Source organism: Melozone crissalis, unplaced genomic scaffold (genome assembly GCF_028551555.1).
Source record: "Melozone crissalis strain CALT ecotype California unplaced genomic scaffold, PUWL_Pcris_2 ptg000313l_1, whole genome shotgun sequence".
Classification (NCBI taxonomy): domain Eukaryota; kingdom Metazoa; phylum Chordata; class Aves; order Passeriformes; family Passerellidae; genus Melozone; species Melozone crissalis.
This window is the reverse complement of record NW_026536064.1, coordinates 12,883-36,421: the sequence shown is the minus strand read 5'-3', so window position 1 is coordinate 36,421 and position 23,539 is coordinate 12,883. Positions and strand designations below refer to the sequence as shown.

Below are 23,539 nucleotides of genomic sequence, written 5' to 3'. Positions count from 1 at the left end.
GCACTGACAGGTGTGGGGGGGTCCTGAAGTGCCACCAAGGGGGAGGTGACAAAGGGGGGGTGACAAAAGGGAGAAAGGCGGGGGAGGGGAGCGCGGTTTTGGGGCGCGACGGAAGCGGCGCCGGTGCCGCCGCCCGCGCCCGGGGCCCGGGGGTGGCGATGGGGCGGCTGTCGGTGCGTCCGTCAGTCTGTCCGTGCGTCTGTCTGTCCCTCTGTCGCTGTGTCACTTTGTCACTCTGTCCCCCTGTCACCGTTTCCCCCCATCCCCCTGTCCCTCTGTCCCCCCGTCCCTCCCCTGTCCCTCTGTCACCCTCTGCCCCTCTGTCACTCTGTCGCCGTGTCCGTCTGTCCCTCCGTCACTCTGTCACCGTGTCCGTCTGTCCCCATTTCACCCTGTCCCTCTGTCCCCCTGTCCTCCTGTCGCCATTTCCCCTGTCACCATTTCCCCCTGTCACCCTGTCACTCTGTCATTCTGTCACCGTGTCTGTCTGTCCCTCTGTCACTGTGTCACCCTATTCCCCTGTCCCTCTGTCCTCCCGTCCCTCTGTCCCGCTCTCCCTTATCCTCCTGTCCCCCCTGTCCCCCTGTCTCCTGTCGCTGTGTCCCCTGTCCCCCTGTCCCCCCTGTCCCCCTGTCCCCTGTCCCCCTGTCCCCCCTGTCCCCCTGTGGCTCTGTCCCCTGTCCCCCTGTCCCCTGTCCCCCATGTCCCCCTGTCCCCCTGTCCCCCTGTCCCCCTGTCCCCTGTCCCCCTGTCCCCCTGTCCCCTGTCCCCCTGTCCCCTGTCCCCTGTCCCCCTGTCCCCCCTGTCCCCCCTGTCCCCCTGTCACTGTGTCCCGTGTCCCCCTGTCACTGTGTCCCCCTGTCCCCCTGTCCCCTGTCCCCCTGTCACTGTGTCCCGTGTCCCTCTGTCCCCTGTCCCATGTCCCCCTGTCCCCCCTGTCCCCCTGTCACTGTGTCCCCCTGTCCCCCTGTCCCCTGTCCCCCTGTCCCCCCTGTCCCCTGTCCCATGTCCCCCTGTCCCCCCTGTCCCCCTGTCACTGTGTCCCCCTGTCCCCCCTGTCCCCTGTCCCCCTGTCCCCCCTGTCCCCTGTCCCCCTGTCCCCCCTGTCCCCCTGTCACTGTGTCCCGTGTCCCCCTGTCCCCTGTCCCCCTGTCCCCCTGTCCCCTGTCCCCCTGTCCCCCCTGTCCCCCCTGTCCCCCTGTCACTGTGTCCCGTGTCCCTCTGTCCCCTGTCCCATGTCCCCCTGTCCCCCCTGTCACTCTGTCACCGTGTCCGTCCGTCCCACTCTCTCCTGCCCCCTTGGACCCCCCAAATTCAGCTCCCCCCACCCCTCAAGCCCCAAACCCACCCCCTAAAATTGACTCCCCCAACCCCAAACCCCAAATCCCAAATCCAACCCCCAAATTTGCTCCCCAACCCCAAACCCACCCCCCAAAATTGACTCCCCCCACCCCAAAACCCCCAAATTTAACCCCCAAATTCAGCTCCTCCAACCCCAAAATTGTCTCCCCAACCCCACAACCCCCAGAACCACCCCATAGAAACCCCCCAAAATTGACCCCCAAAACCCCAAACCCACCCCTTAAACCCCCCAAAGTTCTTCCCCTAAACCCCAAAACCCCCAAACCCAACCCCTAAACCCCCCAAAACTGACTCCCCCAACCCCAAAATTGTTCCCCCAAACCCCAAATTTGCTCCCACAAACCCCAAAATCCACCCCATGAACCCCCCAAAATTCCCCCCTAAACCCCACAAACCCCAAATCCACCCCATAAACCCCCCAAAATCGACTCCCCCCCAACCCCAAAATTGCTCCTCCTGTTCCCCCAACCCCAAAACCACCTCACAAACCCCAAAATCCCCTTTTTTCCCCCCTTTTTCCCGCCCCACAGATGGACCCGGACGCCCCCTCGGTGCCGCTGTCGCCCCCCGCCCTATTGAAATCCTACAAGTGGCGCACGGCGACCCCCGGGCCGGGCGGGGACCCCCAAAAATTCGGGGTTTTCCCCCAAAAACTCGGGGGGTCCCCGGGGAGCCGGCGCTGGGCGCGGCTGCAGGGCTGGCGGCGCTCCCACAGCCACCCCGACACTGTCGGCGACAGCAGCGGCGACAGAGGGGGCGACAGAGGGGGAGGTGACAAAGGAGGCGACAAAGGGGGAGGGGACAGAGGTGTCGCCAAGGCCAGCGCGCGGCGGTCGCTGTTCAGGAGGGCGATTTCGGCGCCGTGCAAGGCGGGCAAAGGTGAGGGGGACGCTTGGGGACGCTTGGGGACACCAGGGGGACAAAGGGGACAGGAAGGGATGTGGGGACATCAGGGGATGTGGGGACAGGAGGGGGACACGATGGGGATGGACGGGACAGGAGGGGACAGCAGGGGACGCTTGGGGACAGTGGGGTTGGGGGGACACAAGGGGACAGGAGGGGACATCAGGGGACCTGAGGGGACACGAGGGGACATCGGGGGACATCAGGAGCAGGAGGGGACACTTGGGGACATTGGGGGACAGCGGGGGACACGAGGGGACAGTAGGGGACACGAGGGGATGTGGGGACACTTGGGGACATTGGGGACCAGGAGGGGATGTGGGGACAGTGGGGGGACACGATGGGGATGGAAGGGACAGGAGGGGACAGCAGGGGACGCTTGGGGACAGTGGGGGACAGGAGGGGACACTTGGGGACATTGGGGGACAGTGGGGACACTTGGGGATATCAGGGGACCTGAGGAGACACCAGGGGACAGCGGGGACAGGAGGGGACATGAGAGGACAGGAGGGGGACACTTGGGGACATCAGGGACAGGAGGGCACACGAGGGGACAGTGGGGACACAAGGGGCATGAGGGGACACTTGGGGACATCGGGGGACAGTGGGGGACACGAGGGGGACAGGAGGGGATGTGGAGGATGTGGGGACACCAGGGGACAGTGGGGACACTTGGGGACACAAGGGGGACACCAGGGGACAGCAGGGACATCAGGGGACAGGAGGGGACATGAAGGGACAGCAGGGGACACTTGGGGACATCAGGGGACAGGAGGGGACATGACGGGATGTAGGGGGACACTTGGGGACATTGGGGGACATCGGGGAGGGCTTTTGGTGCCTCCTGTCCCCTCCACGGGTGACAATGCCACCGTGGTCACCCCCGCGCCGTTGTGTCCCCTCAGCGCCGCCCTTGGGGACATCCCCGGCGTCCTTGGGGACATCACCACCACCGTTGGTGGCCCCGGTGCCACCCGACGCCACCCAGGTGTGGGACGTGTCCCAGTTCTCGCTGCTGGACGGGCACCTGGTGCCACTGCCCAGGGACAACGAGCAGGTGAGAGGGGACACCGGGGTGACACCGGCCGGTGGTGGCACCTCGTGGTGGCACCTGGGTGGTGGCACCTCAGTGTCCCCTTGGTGGCGCCTCACGGTGTCCCCTTGGTGGTGGCACCTCGTGGTGACACGTTGGTGTCCCTTGGGGGTGGTGGCACCTCATGGCGTCCCCTGGGTGTCCCCTGGGTGTGGTGACACTTCATGGTGTCCCCTTGGTGGCACCTTGTGGTGTCCCCTTGGTGGCACCTCCTGACCCCGCAGTGTCCCCTTGGTGCCACCTCAATGTCCCCTTGGTGTCACCTCCTGGTGTCCCTTGGGTGGCGTCTCAGTGTCCCCTGGGTGGTGGTGGCACCTTGTGGTGGGACCCCATGGTGTCCCCATGGTGTCCCCTGGGTGGTGGCACCTCCTGGTGACACCTTGGTGGCATCTCAGTGTCCCTTGGGGGTGGTGGCACCTCATGGGTGGTGGCATCTCATGGTGTCCCCTTGGTGGCACCTCCTGGTGACACCTGGGTGTCCCCTGGGTGTGGTGGCACCTCGTGGTGCCCCCTGGGTGGCACTTTATGGTGTCCCCTTGGTGGCACCTCATGGTGTCCCCATGGTGGTGGCACCTCATGGTGTCCCCTTGGTGTCCCCTGGGGTGGTGTCCCCTCGCGGTGTCCCCTGGGGGTGGTGGCACCTCATGGTGACATGTTGGTGGCATCTCATGGTGTCCCCTTGGTGTCCCCTGGAGTGGTGGCACCTCCTGGGTGGTGTCCCCTGGGGGTGGTGGCACCTCGTGGTGACACCGTGGTGACGTCTCAGTGTCCCCGGGGTGTCCCCAGGGTCCCTGGCGCAGCAGGACCCGCGCCGGCAGCGCCGCCTCCGATGGCACCAACGCGGGCAGGAGGGACCCTGGTGAGGACATGGGGGCACTGGGAGGGGACTGGGTTATACTGGGTTATACTGGTTTGTACTGGTTTTACTGGGAGGGGACTGGGTTATACTGGGAGGGAACTGGGTTATACTGGGTTATACTGGTTGGGTTATACTGGGTTATACTGGTTGGGTTATACTGGTTTTACTGGGAGGGGACTGGGTTATACTGGGTTATACTGGTTGGGTTATACTGGGTTATACTGGTTTGTACTGGTTTTACTGGGAGGGGACTGGGTTATACTGGGAGGGAACTGGGTTATACTGGGTTATACTGGGTTATACTGGGTTATACTGGGTTATACTGGGAGGGAACTGGGTTATACTGGTTTGTACTGGTTTTACTGGGAGGGGACTGGGTTATACTGGGTTATACTGGGTTATACTGGTTTTACTGGTTGGGTTATACTGGGTTATACTGGTTTGTACTGGTTTTACTGGGAGGGGACTGGGTTATACTGGGTTATACTGGTTGGGTTATACTGGGTTATACTGGTTTGTACTGGTTTTACTGGGAGGGGACTGGGTTATACTGGGAGGGAACTGGGTTATACTGGGTTATACTGGGTTATACTGGGTTATACTGGGTTATACTGGGAGGGAACTGGGTTATACTGGTTTTTACTGGTTTTACTGGGAGGGAACTGGGTTATACTGGGTTATACTGGGTTATACTGGTTTTACTGGGAGGGAACTGGGTTATACTGGTTTGTACTGGTTTTACTGGTTTGTACTGGGAGGGGACTGGGTTATACTGGGTTATACTGGTTGGGTTATACTGGGTTATACTGGTTTGTACTGGTTTTACTGGGAGGGGACTGGGTTATACTGGGAGGGAACTGGGTTATACTGGGTTATACTGGGTTATACTGGGAGGGAACTGGGTTATACTGGTTTGTACTGGTTTGTACTGGTTTGTACTGGGAGGGGACTGGGTTATACTGGGTTATACTGGTTGGGTTATACTGGGTTATACTGGTTTGTACTGGTTTTACTGGGAGGGGACTGGGTTATACTGGGAGGGAACTGGGTTATACTGGTTTGTACTGGTTTGTACTGGGAGGGGACTGGGTTATACTGGGAGGGAACTGGGTTATACTGGTTTGTACTGGGAGGGGACTGGGGGGCACTGGGAGAGGAGTGGGACAAACTGGGAGGGAATTGGGTTATACTGGTTTATACTGGGAGGGACTGGAAGGGAGTGGGAGGGGATCGAGTTATACTGGTTTATACTGGGAGGGACTGGGAGGGACTGGGAGGGACTGGAGGGGTTACTGGGGGATACTGGGACATACTGGGAGGGACTGGGACAAACTGGGAGGGCCTGGGAGGGCACTGGGTTATACTGGGAGGGACTGGGAGGGGATTGGGACAAACTGGGAGGGACTGGGAGGGGATCGAGTTATACTGGTTTATACTGGGAGCACTGGGAGGGAACTGGGAGCTTCTGGGAGGGACTGGGGGTTACTGGGAGTTACTGGGAGCACTGGGCAGGTTACTGGTTTATACTGATTTATACTGGTTTATACTGGGAACACTGGGGGTTACTGGGGGTTACTGGTTTATACTGGTCTATACTGGTCTATACTGGTTTATACTGGTTTGTACTGGTTTATACTGGTCTATACTGGTTTATGCTGGTTTGTACTGGTTTATACCGGGAGCACTGGGTGTTACTGGTTTATACTGGTCTATACTGGTTTGTACTGGTCTATACTGGTTTATACTGGTCTATACTGGTCCATACTGGTTTCCCCTCCCAGACCCGGACGAGAGGGGACCCCGGGCTGAGCCCCCCCCGAGCTCCCAGCTCAGCAACGTCAAGGTCACTGTCACTGTCACTGTCCTTGTCACTGTCACTGTCACCTGTCACTGTCATTGTCACTGTCACTGTCCTTGTCACCTGTCACTGTCATTGTTATTGTCACTGTCACTGTCCTTGTCACCTGTCACTGTCATTGTCACTGTCACTGTCCTTGTCATCTGTCATTGTCATTGTCACTGTCACTGTCATTGTCACTGTCACTGTCCTTGTCACCTGTCACTGTCATTGTCACTGTCACTGTCCTTGTCACTGTCATTGTCATTGTCATTGTCATTGTCACCTGTCCCTGTCCCATCCCTGTCCCTGTCATTGTCGCCTGTCCCCATCGCTGTCCCCATCCCCTGTCCCTGTTCCCCCATCATTGTCCCCTGTCCCTGTCATTGTCCCCCGTCATTGTCCCCTGTCCCTGTCCCTGTCATTGTCACCTGTCCCTGTCATTGTCCCCCATCATTGTCCCCTGTCGCTGTCATTGTCACCTGTCCCTGTCCCTGTCATTGTCCCCTGTCCCCCGTCATTGTCCCCTGTCCCCTGTCCCTGTCATTGTCCCCCATCATTGTCCCCTGTCGCTGTCATTGTCCCCTGTCCCTGTCCCTGTCATTGTCCCCTGTCCCCCGTCATTGTCCCCTGTCCCCTGTCCCTGTCATTGTCCCCCATCATTGTCCCCTGTCGCTGTCATTGTCACCTGTCCCTGTCCCTGTCATTGTCCCCTGTCCCTGTCATTGTCACCTGTCCCCTCGCTGTCCCCAGGGGCTGCTGTGGAAGAGGCTCCTCAGGGACAGGAGAAGCCGCGGTGCCACCAAGGGTGACCACGGGGTGGTGGCAGCGCCCGACGGTGACAGGTAGGGGACGCTCCCAGCCTGGTGACACCGCTGTCCCCATTTTGGTGTCCCGGTGACATTTGTGTCCCCATTTTTGGGGTCCTGGTGACATTTGTGTCCCCTCAGTGTCACCTCAGGGTCCCTTTTGAGGGTCCTGGTGACATTTGTGTCCCCTCAGGGTCCCATTTTAGGGATCTGCTGACATTTCTGTCCCCATTTCTGTGTCCTGGTGACATTTCTGTCCCCTCAGGGTCCCTTTTTGGGGGTTCCTGGTGACATTTCTGTCCCCATTTTTGGGCTCCTGGTGACACTGATGTCCCCGTTTTTGGTGTCCTGGTGACATTGGTGTCCCCTCAGGGTCCTGTTTTTGGTGTCCTGGTGACGTTTCTGTCCCTATTTTGTGTCCTGGTGACATTTCTGTCCCCTCAGGGTCCCTTTTTGGGGGTTCCTGGTGACATTTCTGTCCCCATTTTTGGGCTCCTGGTGACACTGATGTCCCCATTTCGGTGTCCTGGTGACATTGGTGTCCCATTTTTGGGCTCCTGGTGACATTTCTGTCCCCATTTTTGGTGCCCCTGGTGACATTGGTGTCCCCTCAGGGTCCCTTTTCTGGGTCCTGGTGACATTTCTGTCCCCATTTTTGGTGTCCTGGTGACATTTCTGTCCCCATTTTTGGTGCCCCTGGTGACATTGGTGTCCCCCCAGGGTCCCTTTTTGGTGTCCTGGTGACATTTCTGTCCCCATTTTTGGTGCCCCTGGTGACATTTCTGTCCCATTTTTGGGCTCCTGGTGACATTGATGTCCCCGTTTTCGGGGTCCTGGTGACATTTCTGTCCCCATTTTTGGTGCCCCCGGTGACATTGGTGTCCCCCCAGGGTCCCCAGCCGCAGCGGATCCCGCGAGTCCCTGGTGCCACCGCCCGAGCTGGACCTCACGGGTGACAACGTCATCGTCCGGCCCGTGCACGGCAGCCTGGTGGGAGAGAGGTTCTGCTTCCAGGTACGGCCGGGGGGCTCCTGAACCCCAAAAATGGCGACACAAACCCCGAAAATGGGGACACAAACCCCGAAAATGGGGACACAAACCCCAAAAGTGGGGACCCTGACCCCAAAAGTGGGGACCCTGAACCCAAAAATGGGGACCCTGAACCCAAAAATGGGGATTCTGAGCCCAAAAATGGGGACACAAACCCCCAAAAGGGCCTCCTAAATCCCAAAAAGGGGCTCCTAAACCCCAAAAATGGGGACACAAATCCCAAAAATGGGGATCCTGTCCCCAAAAACGGGGACTCTGAGCCCAAAAATGGGGACCCTGACCCCAAAAATGGGGACCCTGACCCCAAAAAGGGTCGCCTCATTGTCCCTGTCACCCTCAATGTCCCCTCAGTGTCCCTGTCACCCTCAATGTCCCCTCAGTGTCCTGTCACCCTCAGTGTCCCCTCAATGTCCCCGTCACCCTCCTTGTCCTTTTCCCCCTCGATGTCCCTATCACCCTCAATGTCCCCATCACCCTCAATGTCCCCTCAGTGTCCTGTCACCCTCCCTGTCCCCTCCCTGTCCCCTCATTGTCCCCTCTGTCCCCAGGTGATCACCCCCGCCGGCAGCCGCTCCTTCGGCTGCTCCTCCCTGGCCGAGCGCGACCGCTGGATCGAGGAGCTGCGGCGGACGGCGCAGCCCAACAAGGTGGGGACACACCTGGGGACACCTGGGGACATCTTGGGGACACCCGGGGGACACCCTGGGGACACCTGGGGGATACTGTGGGGACATCTGGGGACGCCTTGGGGGCACCTGGGGACGCCTTGGGGACACCTTGGGGACACTTGGGAACACCTGGGGACACCTCGGGGACACTTTGGGGACACCTTGGGGACACTTGGGGGCACCTCAGGGACACCTTGGGGACTCCCATTGTCCCCTTGTCCATCCCCTTTGTCCCGTTGTCCCCATGACCCCTACTCACATCCCCATTGCCCCCTTGTCCCTTTGTCCCCTTATCCCTTGTCCCATTATCCCCATTGTCCCATTGTCCCTTTGTCCCTTTGTCCCCTTGTCCCCGTATCCCCATTGTCCATTTGTCTCTTGTCCCCTTGTCCCCACGACCGCCACCCACATCCCGCTTGTCCCCTTTGTCCCCCTGTCCCTTCTCCCCTTATCCACATTGTCCCTTGTCCCCTTGTCCATCTCCTTGTCTCCTTGTCCCCTTCTCCATTGTCCCCTTGTCCCCTTGTCCCTTCTCCCCTTGTCCCCATTGTCCCTTTGCCCCCTTGTCCATCCCCTTTCTCCCTTTGTCTCCATTGTCCCTTTGTCCCCTTATCCCCATCCCTTTGTCCCCTTGTCCCCCTGTCCCCTTGTCCCCATTGTCCCCATGTCCCCTTCTCCATTGTCCCCTTGTCCTTTGTCACCTTGTCCCCTTATCCCGTTATCCCCTTGTCCCCGGTGTCTCCTTGTCCCCCTGTCCCTCTGTCCCCCTGTCCCTCTGTCCCCCATCCCATTATCCCCATTGTCCCCTTTGTCCTGCTGTCCGTCCCTTTGTCCCCCTGTCCCCATTGTCCCCTTTGTCCCCTTGTCCGTCCCTTTGTCCCCATTGTCCCCCTGTCCCCTTCTCCATTGTCCCCTTGTCCCCTGTCCCCTTATCCCATTGTCCCCTTGTCCATCCCTTTGTCCCCATTGTCCCCATTGTCCCTCTGTCCCCATGTCCCATTGTCCCCCTGTCCCCCCCAGGACAACTGCGAGCGCCTGGACCTCTCGCTGTCCCTGTCCCTCTTCGAGGGCCGCCACCTCCCCGCGCGGCGCCGCCTCCGCTGCCACCTCCAGCTGGACGGCGCCGTCTTCGCCCGCACCACGGCCAAGCCGCCCGGCAACGACGGCCAACTCTTCTGGGGCGAGCTCTTCCACTTGGCCGCGCTGCCGCCGGCGCGCGCCCTCACCGTCACCTTGTGCCACCAGCACCAGCACCACCACGACGACCCCGCCGGGTGGCACCCGGTGGCCTCCGTCACCATCCCGCTGGCCGAGCTGGCGGCGTGGCAGCCCCTGGAGCGTTGGTACACCTTGAGCGGCGCCGGCGTCGCCGATCCGGCGCCGGCGTTGCGGCTGCGCGGGCGTTACCGGCGGGTGAGGGTGCTGCCCATCGTGCGCTACAAGGAGTTGGCCGAGTTCGTCACCTTCCACTACCGGGAGCTGTGCGGGCGGCTGGAGCCGGCCATCGCCACGCGGCACAAGGAGGAGCTGGCCGGCGCCTTGGTGCGCGTGCTGCAGAGCACCGGCAAGGCCAAGGTGGGTGGGGTTGGGTTGGGTTGGGTTGGGTTGGGTTGGGTTGGGTTGGATGGGTTGGGTTGGATGAGTTGGGTTGGATGAGTTGGGTTGAGCGAGGATGGGTTGGGTTTGGGTTGGGTGAAGATGGGTTGGGTTGGAGGAGTTCAGTTGGGTGAAGATGGGTTGGGTTGGATGAGTTGGGTTGGGTTGAGTTGAGTGAAGATGGGATGGGTTGGGTTGGATGGGTTGGGCTGGGTTGGATGAGTTCAGTTGGGTGAAGATGGGATGGAATGGGTTGGGTTGGGTGAGGATGGGATGGGTTGATTGAGTTGGGTGGGGTTGGGTGAAGATGGGATGAGTTGGGTTGAGCAAGGAGGGGTTGAGTTGAGTTGGGATGAGATAAGATGGATGCATTGGGTTCGGTTGTGTTGGGATTGATGGGATGAGTTGGATTAGCTTGGATGAGTTGGGATGGGATGGTTTGGGTTGAGTTGAGTTGGGTTAGGTTGAGTTTGGGTGGGTTGGTTGAATTAAGTTGGGTTGGGATGAGTTGGGTTGAGTTGGGTTGAGATGGATGCATTGGGTTTGGTTGGGTTGGGCTAAATTGGCTTGGGATGATATGGACGCATTGCATTGGGTTGGGTTGACATTGGTGGGATGGGGTGGAGGAGTTGGGTAGGGTTGGGTTGGAGTGGAAGAGTTTGGTTGAGTTCAGTTGGGTTGAGTTAGGATGAGATGGATGCATTGTGTTGGGTTGGGTTGGGATTGATGGGATGGGATGAGTTGGGTTGGGTGAAGATGGAATGGGTTGGATGAGTTGGGTTGGGTGGGTTGGGTTGGGTGAGGAATGGGTAGGGTTGGGATGAGTTGGGTTGGGTGAAGATGTGATGGGTTGGGTTGAGTTGGATGAGATGGGATGGGATGGGTTGGTTGAGTTGAGTGAGGATGGGAGGGATTGGGTTGAGTTGGATGAGTTGGGTTGGGAGAGGATGAATGGGATGTGTTGGGTAGGGATGAGTTGGTTGAGGTGGTTTGGGATGGGTTGGGGGAAGATGGGATGAGTTGGGTGAGGATGGAATGGGTTGGGTGGGTTGGGTTGGATTGGGTTGGGTTGTGTTGGATGAGTTGGGTTGAGTTGAGTTGGGTTGGATGAGTTGGGTTGGGTTGGATACGTTGGGTTTGGTTGGGATTGACAGGATGGGATGAGTTAGGTTGGGTTGGGTGAAGATGGGATGGGTTGGGTTTAGTTTGAGTTGGTTTGGGATGGGATGGGTTGGGTTGGGTGAATATAGGATGAGTTGGGTGAGGATGGGATTGGTTGGGTTATGTTGGATGAGTTGGATTGGGATGGGTTGGGTTGGCTGAGTTGGGTTGGGTGAGGATGGGATGGACGCATTGTGTTGAGTTGAATTGAGTTGTGTTGGGTGAGTTGGGTTGGGTTGCGTTGAGTTGGGATGAGTTGGGTTGAGTTGGGTTTGATGTTTTGGGTTGGGTTTGATGGGTTGGGTTGAGTTGGGTTGGGTTGGGTTGAGTTGGGTTGAGTTGGGATGAGTTGGGTTTGATGTTTTGGGTTGGGTTTGATGGGTTGGGTTGGGTTGGGTTGTGTTGGGTTGAGTTGGGTTTGATGGTTTGGGTTGGGTTGGGTTGGGTTGGGTTGAGTTGGGTTGGGTTGGGTTGAGTTGGGTTGGGTTGAGTTGGGATGAGTTGGGTTTGATGGTTTGGGTTGGGTTGGGTTGGTTTGGGTTGCACTGAGTTGTGTTGAATGAGTTAGGACACCACACCAGACACAGAACAACGCCAGAAGACCCATCATGGTTGCCCTGCTCATTTTGGTGTCCCAAATGCCACCAAAGCCTTTGGGATGTCCCAGATGCCACCAAACCTTTGGGATGTCCCAGATGCCACCAACCCTTTGAGGTGTCACAAATGCCACCAAACCCTTTGAGATGTCCCAGATGCCACCAAACCGTCCCCACCTGTTCCCCTCAGTCCTTCCTGACCGACCTGGGCGTGGCCGAGCTCGACCGCCTGGACGACCGCGAGGCGCTGATCTTCCGCGAGAACACCTTGGCCACCAAGGCCATCGACGAGTACATGAAGCTGGTGGGGGCCAAGTACCTGCAGGACACGCTGGGTACGCCCAGGGGACATGGGGACACCTCGGGTGGGATGGACATCGGGGTGGTGGGACAGCCCTGACCATCTGTGGAGATGTGGTGTGGGTTCCTTGGTCACCTCATGGGTTGTAGGACATCCTTGAGCATCCATGGAAAAGTGGTGGTGACTCCTTGGTCACCTCATGGGTTGTAGGACATCCCTGACCACCCATGGGGACGTGTTATGGGTTCCTCCCATCCATCCCCACCCTGGTGACCCCTTGGTCCCCTCACGGGTTGTCCCCTGTCCCCAGGGGAGGTGGTGGTCACCTCTTGGTCACCTCATGGGTTGTAGGACATCCCTGACCATCCATGGGGACGTGTTATGGGTTCCTCCCATCCATCCCCACATTGGTGACCCCTCAGCCCCCTCACGGGTTGTCCCCTGTCCCCAGGAGAGGTGGTGGTAACAGCTTGGTCACCTCATGGACTGTGGTGACCTCTTGGTCCCCTCATGGGCTGTAGAACATCCCTGACCACCCATGGGGACGTGTTTTGGGTTCTTCCCATCCATCTCCATCTTGATGACCCCCTCAGTCCCCTCACTGGTTGTCCCCTGTCCCCAGGAGAGGTGGTGGTGACACCTTGGTCCTCTCATGGATGGTGGGACACCCCTGACCACCCATGAGAACGTGTTTTGGGGTCTTCCCATCCATCCCCACCTTGGTGACCCCTCGGTCCCCTCACGGGTTGTCCCCTGTCCCCAGGGGAGGTGGTGGCCCAGCTCTGCAGCTCCGAGCAGAGCTTCGAGGTGGACCCCAGCAAGATCTCGGGGCCGGAGCTGTCGGAGCACCAGCAGCACCTGCGGCAGGTGTGCGAGGAGACCCTGAGGCGCATCACCGACGGCTCCGAGTGAGTGGGGACACCTTGGGGACACCCTGGGGACATCTGGGGACATCTGGGGTGGCATCAGGGTGACACTAGGGGTGGCACCAGGGCCAGGAGAACCTTGGAGGAGCTGGGACATGGTGGTGGGATCAGAGACAGGATGGGGACCAGGGGTTGGGGATTGTCACCGTCCTGGGGTGGGTGACAGGGTGGACCTGGGGACAAATTTGGGGACAAAGACGGGGATGGACATCAGGATGGACATGGGGACAAGCTTGGGGACAACCATGGGTGACAGGGATGGAGACGGACATGAAGATGGACCCAAGGACAATTTTGGGATGGGGAGGGACACCAGGATGGACCTGGGGACAAGCTTGGGGACAGGGATGGAGATGGACACCAGGATGGACCCAGGGACAAGGTTGAGGACAACCATGGGTGAAGGGATGGAGATGGACATGAAGATGGACCCAAGGACAATTTTGGGATGGAGATGGACATCAAGATAGACCTGAGGACAAGTTTGGGGACAACCATGGATGACAGGAATGAAGGTGGTCACCAGGATGGACCAAAGGAGAAATTTGGGATGGAGATGGACACCAGGATAGACCTGGGGACAACTTCGGGATGGGGATGGACACCAGGATGGACCCAGGGATAATTTTGGGATGGAGATGGACATCAAGATGGACCTGGGGACAAATTTGGGGACAGGGATGGGGATGGACACCAGGATGGACATCAGGATGGATATGGCGACATGCCCACCCCCCCATGATGCCACCACCACCCCGTGGTGGCCCTGACGTGTCCCCTGTCCCCACCGTGCCGTCCCCGGGCAGGTCCTTCCCGTCGGAGCTGGCCGAGGTCTTCTCGGCGTGGTGGGACGCGTGCGCGGCGCGCGGCAAGGAGGACATCGGCCGGCGCCTGGTGTCGGCCTCGCTGTTCCTCAGGTTCCTCTGCCCGGCCATCATGTCCCCCAGCCTCTTCGGCCTGGTCCAGGAGTACCCCGGCGAGGCCACCGCCCGCAGCCTCACGCTGGTGGCCAAGGTCATCCAGAACCTGGCCAACTTCACCACGTAGGTGACCGCGGAGACGTTCCATGTGTGATCTGTGACCCCTTGTCCGTGATGGTGACCCATGACCATGATGGTGACCCATGACCATGATGATGACCCCAGACTATCGTGGTGACTCCTTGACCATGATGGTGGCCCATGACCATGGTGGTGACCCCTTGACCATGACCATGATGGTGAACCATGTGATCATGGTGGTGACCCCTTGACCATGACAATAACCCATGACCATGGTGATGACTCCTTGACCATGAAAATGACCCCAGACCATGGTGGTGACCCCTTGACCATGACCATGGTCTGGGGCCCCAACCATGATGGTGGCCCATGTGACCATGATGATGACCCATGACCATGGTGGTGACCTCTTGACCATATTGGTGACCCCTTGACCACGGTGGTGACCCCTTGACCATGACCATGATGGTGACCCATGACCATGATGATAGTCCATGACCATGATGGTGACGCCTTAACCAAGACCACAGTGGTGACCCCTTGACCATGACCATGGTGGTGACCCCTGACCATGATGGTGGCCCATGTGACCATGATGATGACCCATGACCATGATGATAATCCATGACCATGGTGATGACCCCTTCACCATGACCATGATGGTCATCCATTGACCAAGACCATGGTGGTGACTCCTTGACCATGACCATGGTGGTGACCCCAGGCCATGGAGGTGACCCCTTGACTATGGTGATGACCCCTTGACCATGACAATAACCCATGACCGTGGTGGTGACCCCTTGACCAAGACCATGGTGATGACCCCTGACCATGATGATGACCCCCGACCATGACAATGACCCCTGACCATGGTGGTGACCCCCTGACCATGATGAAGACCCATGACCATGGTGATGATCTCTTGACCATATTGGTGACCCCTTGACCACGGTGGTGACCCCTTGACCATGACCATGATGGTGACCCATGACCATGATGATAATCCATGACCATGGTGATGACCCCTTCACCATGACCATGATGGTGATCCATTGACCAAGACCATGGTGGTAACTCCATGACCATGATGATGACCCAGGACCATGTTGATGACCCCTTGACCATGATGATGACCCCTTGACCATAATGATGACCCATGACCATGACGTTGACCCCAGACCATGATGGTGACCCCTTGACCATGACCGCGGTGGTGACCCCTTGATCATGATGGTGACTCCAGACCATTATGGTGCTCCATGTGACCATGACCATGGTGGTGACCCCTTGACCATGACCATGATGATGACCCATGGTCATGTCAGTGACCCATGACCATGACAATGACCCCTTGACCATGACCATGGTGGTGACCCCAACCATGGTGGTGACTCCTTGGCGATAACGATGACTCCAGACCATGATGATGGACCAAGTGACTATGGTGGTGATGACCCCTTGACCATGACAATTACCCATGACCATGGTGGTGACCCCAACCATGATGGCGGACCAAGTGACCATGACCATGGTGGTGACCCTGACCATGACAATGACCCCTTGCCCCCAGGTTTGGTGACAAGGAACCCTACATGACCTTCATGAACGGCTTCCTGGAGCACCACTGGGCCACCATGACCGAGTTCCTTCACGCCGTGTCCACCCCCGAGGCCAGCGCCCACATGGCCACCTACGACGGCGTGGTGGACCTGGCCCTGGAGCTGGCCACGCTCCACCTGCTGCTCTGCGACATCTTCTCCAGCCTCGACCAGGTGCCACCACCACCACCACCGTCCCTCTGTCCCCATTGTCACCTCCTGGTCCACCCAGTAATGTCCCCGTGGTGTCCTCCAGGCCACGCAGGAGGAGCTGGAGCCTCTGCCCACCATCCTCAGGGCCATCAGGGAGGGGACACCTGTCCCCGTGTCCGTCCAACTCAGCTCCACCACGGGGAGAAGGTACTGAGGGACACCTGGGGACAATGGGGACACCTGGGGATGTCTGGGGACATCTGGGGACACGTTGGTGTCAGGATTTGGGGTTCCTCTGGTTCTGTCTGGGGTTGGGCGATGGGTCTGGTCCCACCAGGGTTTGGGGTCTCCTCTGGTCCCACCAAGGTTTGGGGTTCCTCTGGTCCCACCAGGACTTGGAGTTCTTCTGGTCTCACCAGGATTTGGGGTCTCCATGATCCCACCAGGGTTTGAGGTTCTCCAGGTCCCACCAGGGTTTAGGAGTCCCTTTGGTCCCTCCAAGATTTGGGATCTCCTCTGATCTCACCAGGGTTTGGGGTCTCCTCTGGTCCCACCAGGATTTGGGCTTCCCCTGATCCCACCAGGATTTGGGGTCCTCCAGGTCCCACCAGGGTTTGGGCTCTCCTCTGGTCCCTCCAAGATTTGGGATCTCCTCTGGTCCCACCATGGTTTGGGGTCCCTCAGATGTCACCAAGGTTTGGGGTCCCTCTGGTCCCACCAGGCTTTGGGATCTTCTCTGATCCCACCAGGGTTTGGGGTCTCCTCTGGTCCCACCAGGATTTGGGGTCTCTGTGATCCCCATTGTCCCCCTGTCCCCTCATCCCCTTGTCCCCGTGTTCCCTTGTCCCCATTGTCCATCTGTCCATCTGTCCCCAGCCCCTCCGAGCCCCCCAGGCCGGGATTTCTCCTCTTGTCCCCATTGTCCCATTGTCCCCATTGTCCCATTGTCCCCATTGTCCCCATTGTCCCCATTGCCCCATTATCCCCTTGCCCCCATTGTCCCCATTGTCCCCATTGTCCCCATTGTCCCATTGTCCCCATTGTCCCCATTGTCCCCATTGTCCCATTGTCCCCTTGCCCCCATTGCCCCCATTGTCCCCATTGTCCCTCTGTCCCCATTGTCCCCATTGCCCCATTGTCCCTCTGTCCCCACTGTCCCCATTGTCCCCATTGTCCCCAATGTCCCTCTGTCCATCTGTCCCCCAGCCCCAGGCCGGGATTTCTCCTCTTGTCCCCATTGTCCCCATTGTCCCATTACCCTCATCGTCCCCATTGTCCCCATTGTCCCCATTGCCCCCATTGTCCCCATTGTCCCATTGTCCCCATTGTCCCCATTGTCCCCATTGGCCCCATCGTCCCCATCGTCCCCATTTTCCCATTGTCCTCATTGTCCCCTTGCCCCCATTGCCCCCATTGCCCCCATTGCCCCCATTGCCCCCATTGCCCCCATTGCCCCCATTGTCCCCATCGTCCCCATTGTCCCCATTGTCCCCATTGTCCCCATTGTCCCCATGTCTGTCTGTCTGTCCCCAGTCCCTCGGACCCCCCCCGGCCGGGATTTCTCCCCCCTCGGGACCTCCCCAAGCACAGCCCCCTCCTCAAGAGCCAATCCCTGACCAGCGTCCGCCGCCTCCGCGCCCACGACGAGGGGACGACGACGGTGCCACCCCCGGTGCCACCCCCAGTGCCGCCCTTGGGGACACCCTCGGTGTCACCCCCGGGGACACCGGAACCGGTCCCGGCGCGGCGCCGCCGCCACGTCCAGCGCACCCAGAGCGTGCCAGCGCAGGGAAAGGGGGCACGGTGCCCGCCCGAGGGTGACAGCGCGGCCGAGGGGACAGTGACACCGCCCGGGGGTGGCACCGGGGCACCGGGCAGCGGGGATGGCCCGGTGAGTGACGGAGAGGACACGGTGGCACTGGGGGTGGAGATGCCAGGTGGTGACAGTCTGGGGTGGCATTGGTGGTCCAAAAGGGTCTGGTGGCATTGATGGGGTTGTGGTGGCATTAACGGGAGTGTGGTGGCACTAATGGGGGTGCGGTGGCACTAATGGGAGTGTGGTGGCGCTAATCAGGGTGTGGTGGCATTAACCGGGCTGGTGACATTAACCGGGCTCTGGTGACATTAACCGGGCTCTGGTGGCACTAACGGGGATCTGGTGGCACCAATCAGGGTGTGGTGGCACCAATCATGGTGTGGTGGCACTAACTGGATTCTGGTGACATTAACCGGGGTCTGGTGGCATTAATGGATGTGTGGTGGCACTAATGGGGGTGTGGTGGCACTAACGAGGTTCTGGTGGCACTAACGGAGTTCTGGTGACATTAACAGGGCTCTGGTGGCACTAATGGGGATCTGGTGGCACCAGTCAGGGTGCGGTGGCACTAACGAGGTTCTGGTGGCACCAATGGAAGTCTGGTGGCATTAACCGGGCTCTGGTGGCACTAACGGGGATCTGGTGGCACTAATGGAGATGTGGTGGCACCGGCTGGGTTCTGGTGGCACTAACAGGGTTCTGGTGGCATTAACCGGGCTCTGGTGGCACTAACGGGGATCTGGTGTCACTAATGAGGGTGTGGTGGCACTAATGGGGTCCTGGTGTCACTAATCACGGCGTGGTGGCGCTAACGGTCTGTCCCCGTTGTCGCAGCCCCGGGGGAAGCTCCGCTCGTCGGCGTCGCTGCCCCGCAAGCCCTCGGTGCCGTGGCAGCGCCTGGCCGAGGACGCGGCGGCGCCGGGGGAGCTCTACGGGCTCAGGCCGCTCGAGAAGGTAACGCCGCTGTCCCCCAATGTCCCCTGGTGTCCCCAAATGTCCCTCGGTGTCCCCTGGTGTCCCTCAGTGTCCCTCAGTGTCCCCTGGTGTCCCCTGGTGTCCCTTGGTGTCCCTCAGTGTCCCCTGGTGTCCCCTTGTGTGCCTCGGTGTCCCTCGGTGTCCGCACGGTGTCCCCAGTCCCCGGTGACGCTGTCCCAGTGTCACCCGCTGTCCACAAGTGTCCCCATCCCAGTGTCCCTCGGTGTCCTTTGGTGTCCCCTGGTGTCCTCCCGGTATCCCCCCAATGTCCTCTCGTGTCTCCTCGGTGTCCCCACGGTGTCCCCCGGTGTCCCTCTGTGTCCCCAAGCCCCAATGTTCCCCCAATGTCCTCCCGGTGTCCCCAAGGGTCCCCCCAGGCCTGGTGACGCCATCCCGGTGTCCCCAAGCCCCGGTGTCCCCAAGTGTCCCCGTCCCGGTGTCCCCAGCACGGGCGGCTGCGGGAGGAGGTGACCGGGGCTGGGTGACACCTCCCGGTACCTCCCCGTAACCTCATCCCCGGTGTCCCCAAGCCCCGCTAACCGGGTCCCCAGTGTCCCCAGTCCCCGGTAACCGGGTCCCCGGTGTCCCCAAGACCCCGGTACCCTCCCGCTGTCCCCATCCCGGTGTCCCCAGCACGGGCGGCCGCTGGAGGCGCTGCGGGAGCGCCTGGAGCGGGTGATGTCCCCCAGTCCCCCGGTGTCCCCAATGTCCCCAGTGTCCCCAATCCCCGGTGTCCCTAAGTGTCCCCAGTGTCCCCAATCTCCGTAGTCCCCCGTTACCCCCCCGTTACCCCCGTTATCCCCGTTATCCCCGGTGTCCCCAATGTCCCCATCCCGATGTCCCCAGCACGGGCGGCTGCTGGAGGCGCTGCGGGCGGAGCTGCGGGAGCGGGCGGTGTCCCCAATCCCCTGTGTCCCCCAATGTCCCCAAACCCCGGTGTCCCCCCGTTATCCCCGGTGTCCCCAATGTCCCCGTAACCCCATCCCGGTGTCCGCAGCACGGGCGGCTGCTGGAGGCGCTGCGGGCGGAGCTGCGGGAGCGGGCGGTGTCCCCAGTCCCCTGTGTCCCCCAGTGTCCCCAATGTCCCCAAACCCCGGTGTCCCCCCGTTATCCCCAGTGTCCCCAATGTCCCCAAACCCCGGTGTCCCCCCGTTATCCCCGGTGTCCCCAATGTCCCCAATTCCCGTTACCCCCCGTTATCCCCGGTGTCCCCAATGTCCCGGTGACCCGGTCCCGGTGTCCCCAGCACGGGCGGAGCGGGCGGAGCTGCGGGCCGAGCTGCGGGAGCGGGCGGTGTCCCCAGTCCCCTGTGTCCCCCAATGTCCCCAATCCCCGGTGTCCCCCGTTATCCCCGGTGTCCCCAATGTCCCCATCCCGGTGTCCGCAGCACGGGCGGCTGCTGGAGGCGCTGCGGGCGGAGCTGCGGGAGCGGGCGGTGTCCCCAGTCCCCTGTGTCCCCCAATGTCCCCAGTGTCTCCAATCCCCGGTGTCCCCCGTTATCCCCGGTGTCCCCAATGTCCCCATCCCGGTGTCCGCAGCACGGGCGGCTGCTGGAGGCGCTGCGGGCCGAGCTGGCCGAGCTGCGGCAGCGCCTGGAGCGGGCGGAGGCGCGGGCGGCGCGGGCCGAGGAGCGGCACCGGGAGCGCCTGGAGCGGCTGCGGGGGCAGCTGGACGAGGGCAACGCCCGCGCCGCCAACCTGGCCGCCAGGTGCGCGTGGGGACCCCAAAAATGGGGTGTGGGACCCCCAAAATGGGGTGGGGAACCTCCAAAATGGGGTGGGGGGGGTCCTAAAATGGGGTGGGGGGGTCCCAAATTTGGGGTGTGCCAAAGCTGGGGTGTCACTGAACACGGGGGACCCCAAATCGGGGGACGAGGGCAACGCCCGCGCCGCCAACCGGGCCGCCAGGTGGGACACACCGCCCAATTTGGACCAGTTCGGACCAGTTTGGGGTCCCAGTTTGTCCCAGTTTGAGGTCCCAGTTTGGTACAATTTGGGGTCCCAGTTTGGTCCCAGTTTGGGGTCCCATTTTGCCCCAGTTTGGTCCCACTTTGGTCCATCCCAGTTTCCCAGTTTAGGCCCAGTTCGGGGGCCCAGTTAGCCCCAGTTTGGCCCAGTTTGGGATACCAGTTTGGGGTCCCAATTAGCTCCAGTTAGCCCCAGTTTGGTCCATCTCAGTCCGCTCATCACTGTCCCAGTTTGGTCCCATCCCAGTTTGTCCCAGTTTGGTCCCATCCCAGTTTGTCCCAGTTTGTCCCAGTCTGTCCCAGTTTAGTCCCATTTTATCCCAATTTGGGGTCCCAGTTTGGTTCCAATTTGGGGTCCCAGTCTGTCCCAGTTTGGTTTCATCCCAGTTTCCCACTCTGGAGTCCCAGTTAGCCCCAGTTTGTCCCTGTTTGGTCCATCCTTATCCCAGTTAGTCCCAGTTTGGTCCCATCCCCGTTTCCCAGTTTGGATCCCAGTTTGGTCCCAATTTATCTCAATTTGGGATCCCAGTTTGTCCCAGTTTGCCCCAGTTTGGAGTCCCAGTTTGTCCCAGTTTGGTCTATCCCAGTTTCCCAGTTTGGCCCCAGCTTGAGGTCCCAGTTTGTCCCAGTTTGGTCCCAGTTTGGTCTCAGTTTGGCCCCATCCCAGTCCTCCCCCATTGTCCCAGTTTGGCCCCAGTTGGGGGTCCCAGTTAGCCCCAGTCTGTCCCAGTCTGTCCCCAGTTTGGGGCCCCAGTTTGGCCCAGTTTATCCCAGTTTGCTCCAGTTTGGTCCCATCCTAGTCTGTCCCAGTTTATCCCAGTTTATCCCAATGTGGGGTCCCAGTTAGCCTCATTCTGTCCCAGTTTGCCCCAGTTTGTCCCAGTTCGTCCCAGTTCATCCCAGTTTATCCCGTTCCATCCCAGGCTGACGGCAGCCGAGGGCACCCGCAGGAAGGACCTGGAGAGGCTGAAAAGCAACGAGGAGAGAGGGAGGGAACTGGTGAGACTGGGACGGACTGGGACAAACTGGGAGGGACTGGGGATACTGGGGATACTGGGAGGGAACTGGGACAAACTGGGAGGGACTGGGGATACTGGGAGGGGATACTGGGGATACTGGGAGGGAACTGGTGAGACTGGGAGGGAACTGGGAGGGAACTGGGAGGGAACTGGTGAGACTGGGACGGAACTGGGACAAACTGGGAGGGACTGGGAGGGGATACTGGGGATACTGGGATGGAACTGGGACAAACTGGGAGGGACTGGGGATACTGGGAGGGAACTGGGAGAGAACTGGGAGAGAACTGGGAGGGACTGGGAGTGAACTGGTGAGACTGGGAGGGAACTGGAAGGGAACTGGGAGGGAACTGGTGAGACTGGGGACACTGGGACGGGGACATTTGGGGATGTTTGGGACACTGGGGACACTGGTGAGACTGGGAGGGGACACTGAGGAATACTGGAAGGGACATCAGGGGACACTGGGGGGACACTGGGGACATTTGGATCACTGGGGACACTGAGGGGACATTAGGGACACCGGAGGGACATTGAGGGGATATTGGGGACATTGAGGGGACACTGAGGGGACACTGGGGGGACATGGAGGGACACTCTGGGACAATGGGGGACAATGGGAGGACACTGGGGACACTGGGGGACAATGGGGGACAATGGGAGAGATATTGGGGGACATTGAGGGGACATTAGGGACACTGAAGTGACATTAGAGACACTGGAGGGACATCGAGGGGACACTGAAGGGACACTGGGGACATTAGGGGGACACTGGGGACACTGAGGGGACATTTGGGGACATTTGGGTCACTGGGGGACATTGGGGGACATTGAGGGGATACTGGGGGACATTGGGAGTGACATAGGTGACACAGAGGGTGACACAGAGAGGACACTGAGGACACAGGGGACACCAAGATGACCCAGAGGGTGACACCAAGGTGTCCCCTCAGTGTCCCCTCAGTGTCCCCTCGGTGTCCCCTCCCTGCAGGAGCGGCGCCTCTCGGGGCTGGAGCAGGAGCTGCGCAGGGCCCGGGGCCACCACGATGTCCCCAAAGTGTCCCCAAGGGGCCACCATGAGCCTGGTGATGACAGCGACGCCACCAGCGTGTGACACCGAATGTGGCCAAAGTGTCCCCAAGGTGCCACCATGAACCCGGTGACGACAGTGATGCCACCAGCGTGTGACACCGAATGTCCCCAAGGTGTCCCCAAGGTGTCCCCAAGGTGTCACTGTCACCACCTCCCTCGGTGTCGCGGGAATAAACGATGGCGTTGTCACCAGTGTCCCCTTGATGTCACCTCGGTGTCCCCTCAGTGTCCTCCCAGTGTTCCCAATGTCCCCTTGATGTCCCCAAAATATCCCCAAAAATCCCCCAAACCCTGCGGGGAGCCCCCGGCCCTGCACGAGGAGCACGACGAGCTCTGAGACCCAAAATGCTCCAAAATCACCCCGAAAATAACCCTGAAAATAACCCCAAAATGTCCTGGAAATGTCCTGAAAATATCCCCAAAATATCTCTAAAATATCAAAAAAATTATCCCTGAAAATCCCCCAAAAATACGCCCCCAAAAATCCCCAAAACAGCCCAAAAATACCTCAAAAAATCTCTGAAAATCCCCCAAAACAATCCCAAAAAATGCCCCAGGAAAAGATTCCAACACCCCAAAAACCCCAAAATCCCCCCAAAAACCCCAAAATCCCCCCAAAAATCCAAAATCCCCCCAAATCCACCTAAAAACCCCCAAATCCCCCTCGTGCCTCAGTTTCCCCAGTGTGTTTCCCTGCCTCAGTTTCCCTTTCCTGGGATCCCAAATTTGGGAATTTTGGGAAATTTTTCCACTGAATTTTG

General features: G+C 59.8%; 1 protein-coding gene across 1 annotated transcript; it reads left to right on the top strand.

Moving 5' to 3' along the window:
• The first annotated feature begins 158 nt into the window (after positions 1–158).
• Positions 159–22,800, top strand: RASAL3 (RAS protein activator like 3). Its single transcript, XM_054294692.1, has 19 exons — positions 159–173; positions 1,893–2,241; positions 3,171–3,322; positions 4,145–4,217; positions 5,999–6,060; positions 6,808–6,899; positions 7,754–7,877; positions 8,462–8,560; positions 9,602–10,156; positions 12,125–12,269; positions 12,999–13,143; positions 13,968–14,204; positions 15,733–15,934; positions 16,017–16,120; positions 17,447–17,804; positions 18,564–18,683; positions 20,243–20,412; positions 21,594–21,669; positions 22,678–22,800. The coding sequence occupies exons 1-19, from the start codon at positions 159–161 to the stop codon at positions 22,798–22,800; spliced, it is 3,201 nt and encodes a 1,066-aa protein (XP_054150667.1).
• The last annotated feature ends 739 nt before the right edge of the window (positions 22,801–23,539 follow it).

Coding starts and splice junctions, on each gene's coding strand:
- RASAL3 (XM_054294692.1), top strand. Junction 15,935..16,016: donor TCTTCTCCAGCCTCGACCAG/GTGCCACCACCA, acceptor GGTGTCCTCCAG/GCCACGCAGGAGGAGCTGGA. Junction 21,670..22,677: donor AGGAGAGAGGGAGGGAACTG/GTGAGACTGGGA, acceptor CCCTCCCTGCAG/GAGCGGCGCCTCTCGGGGCT.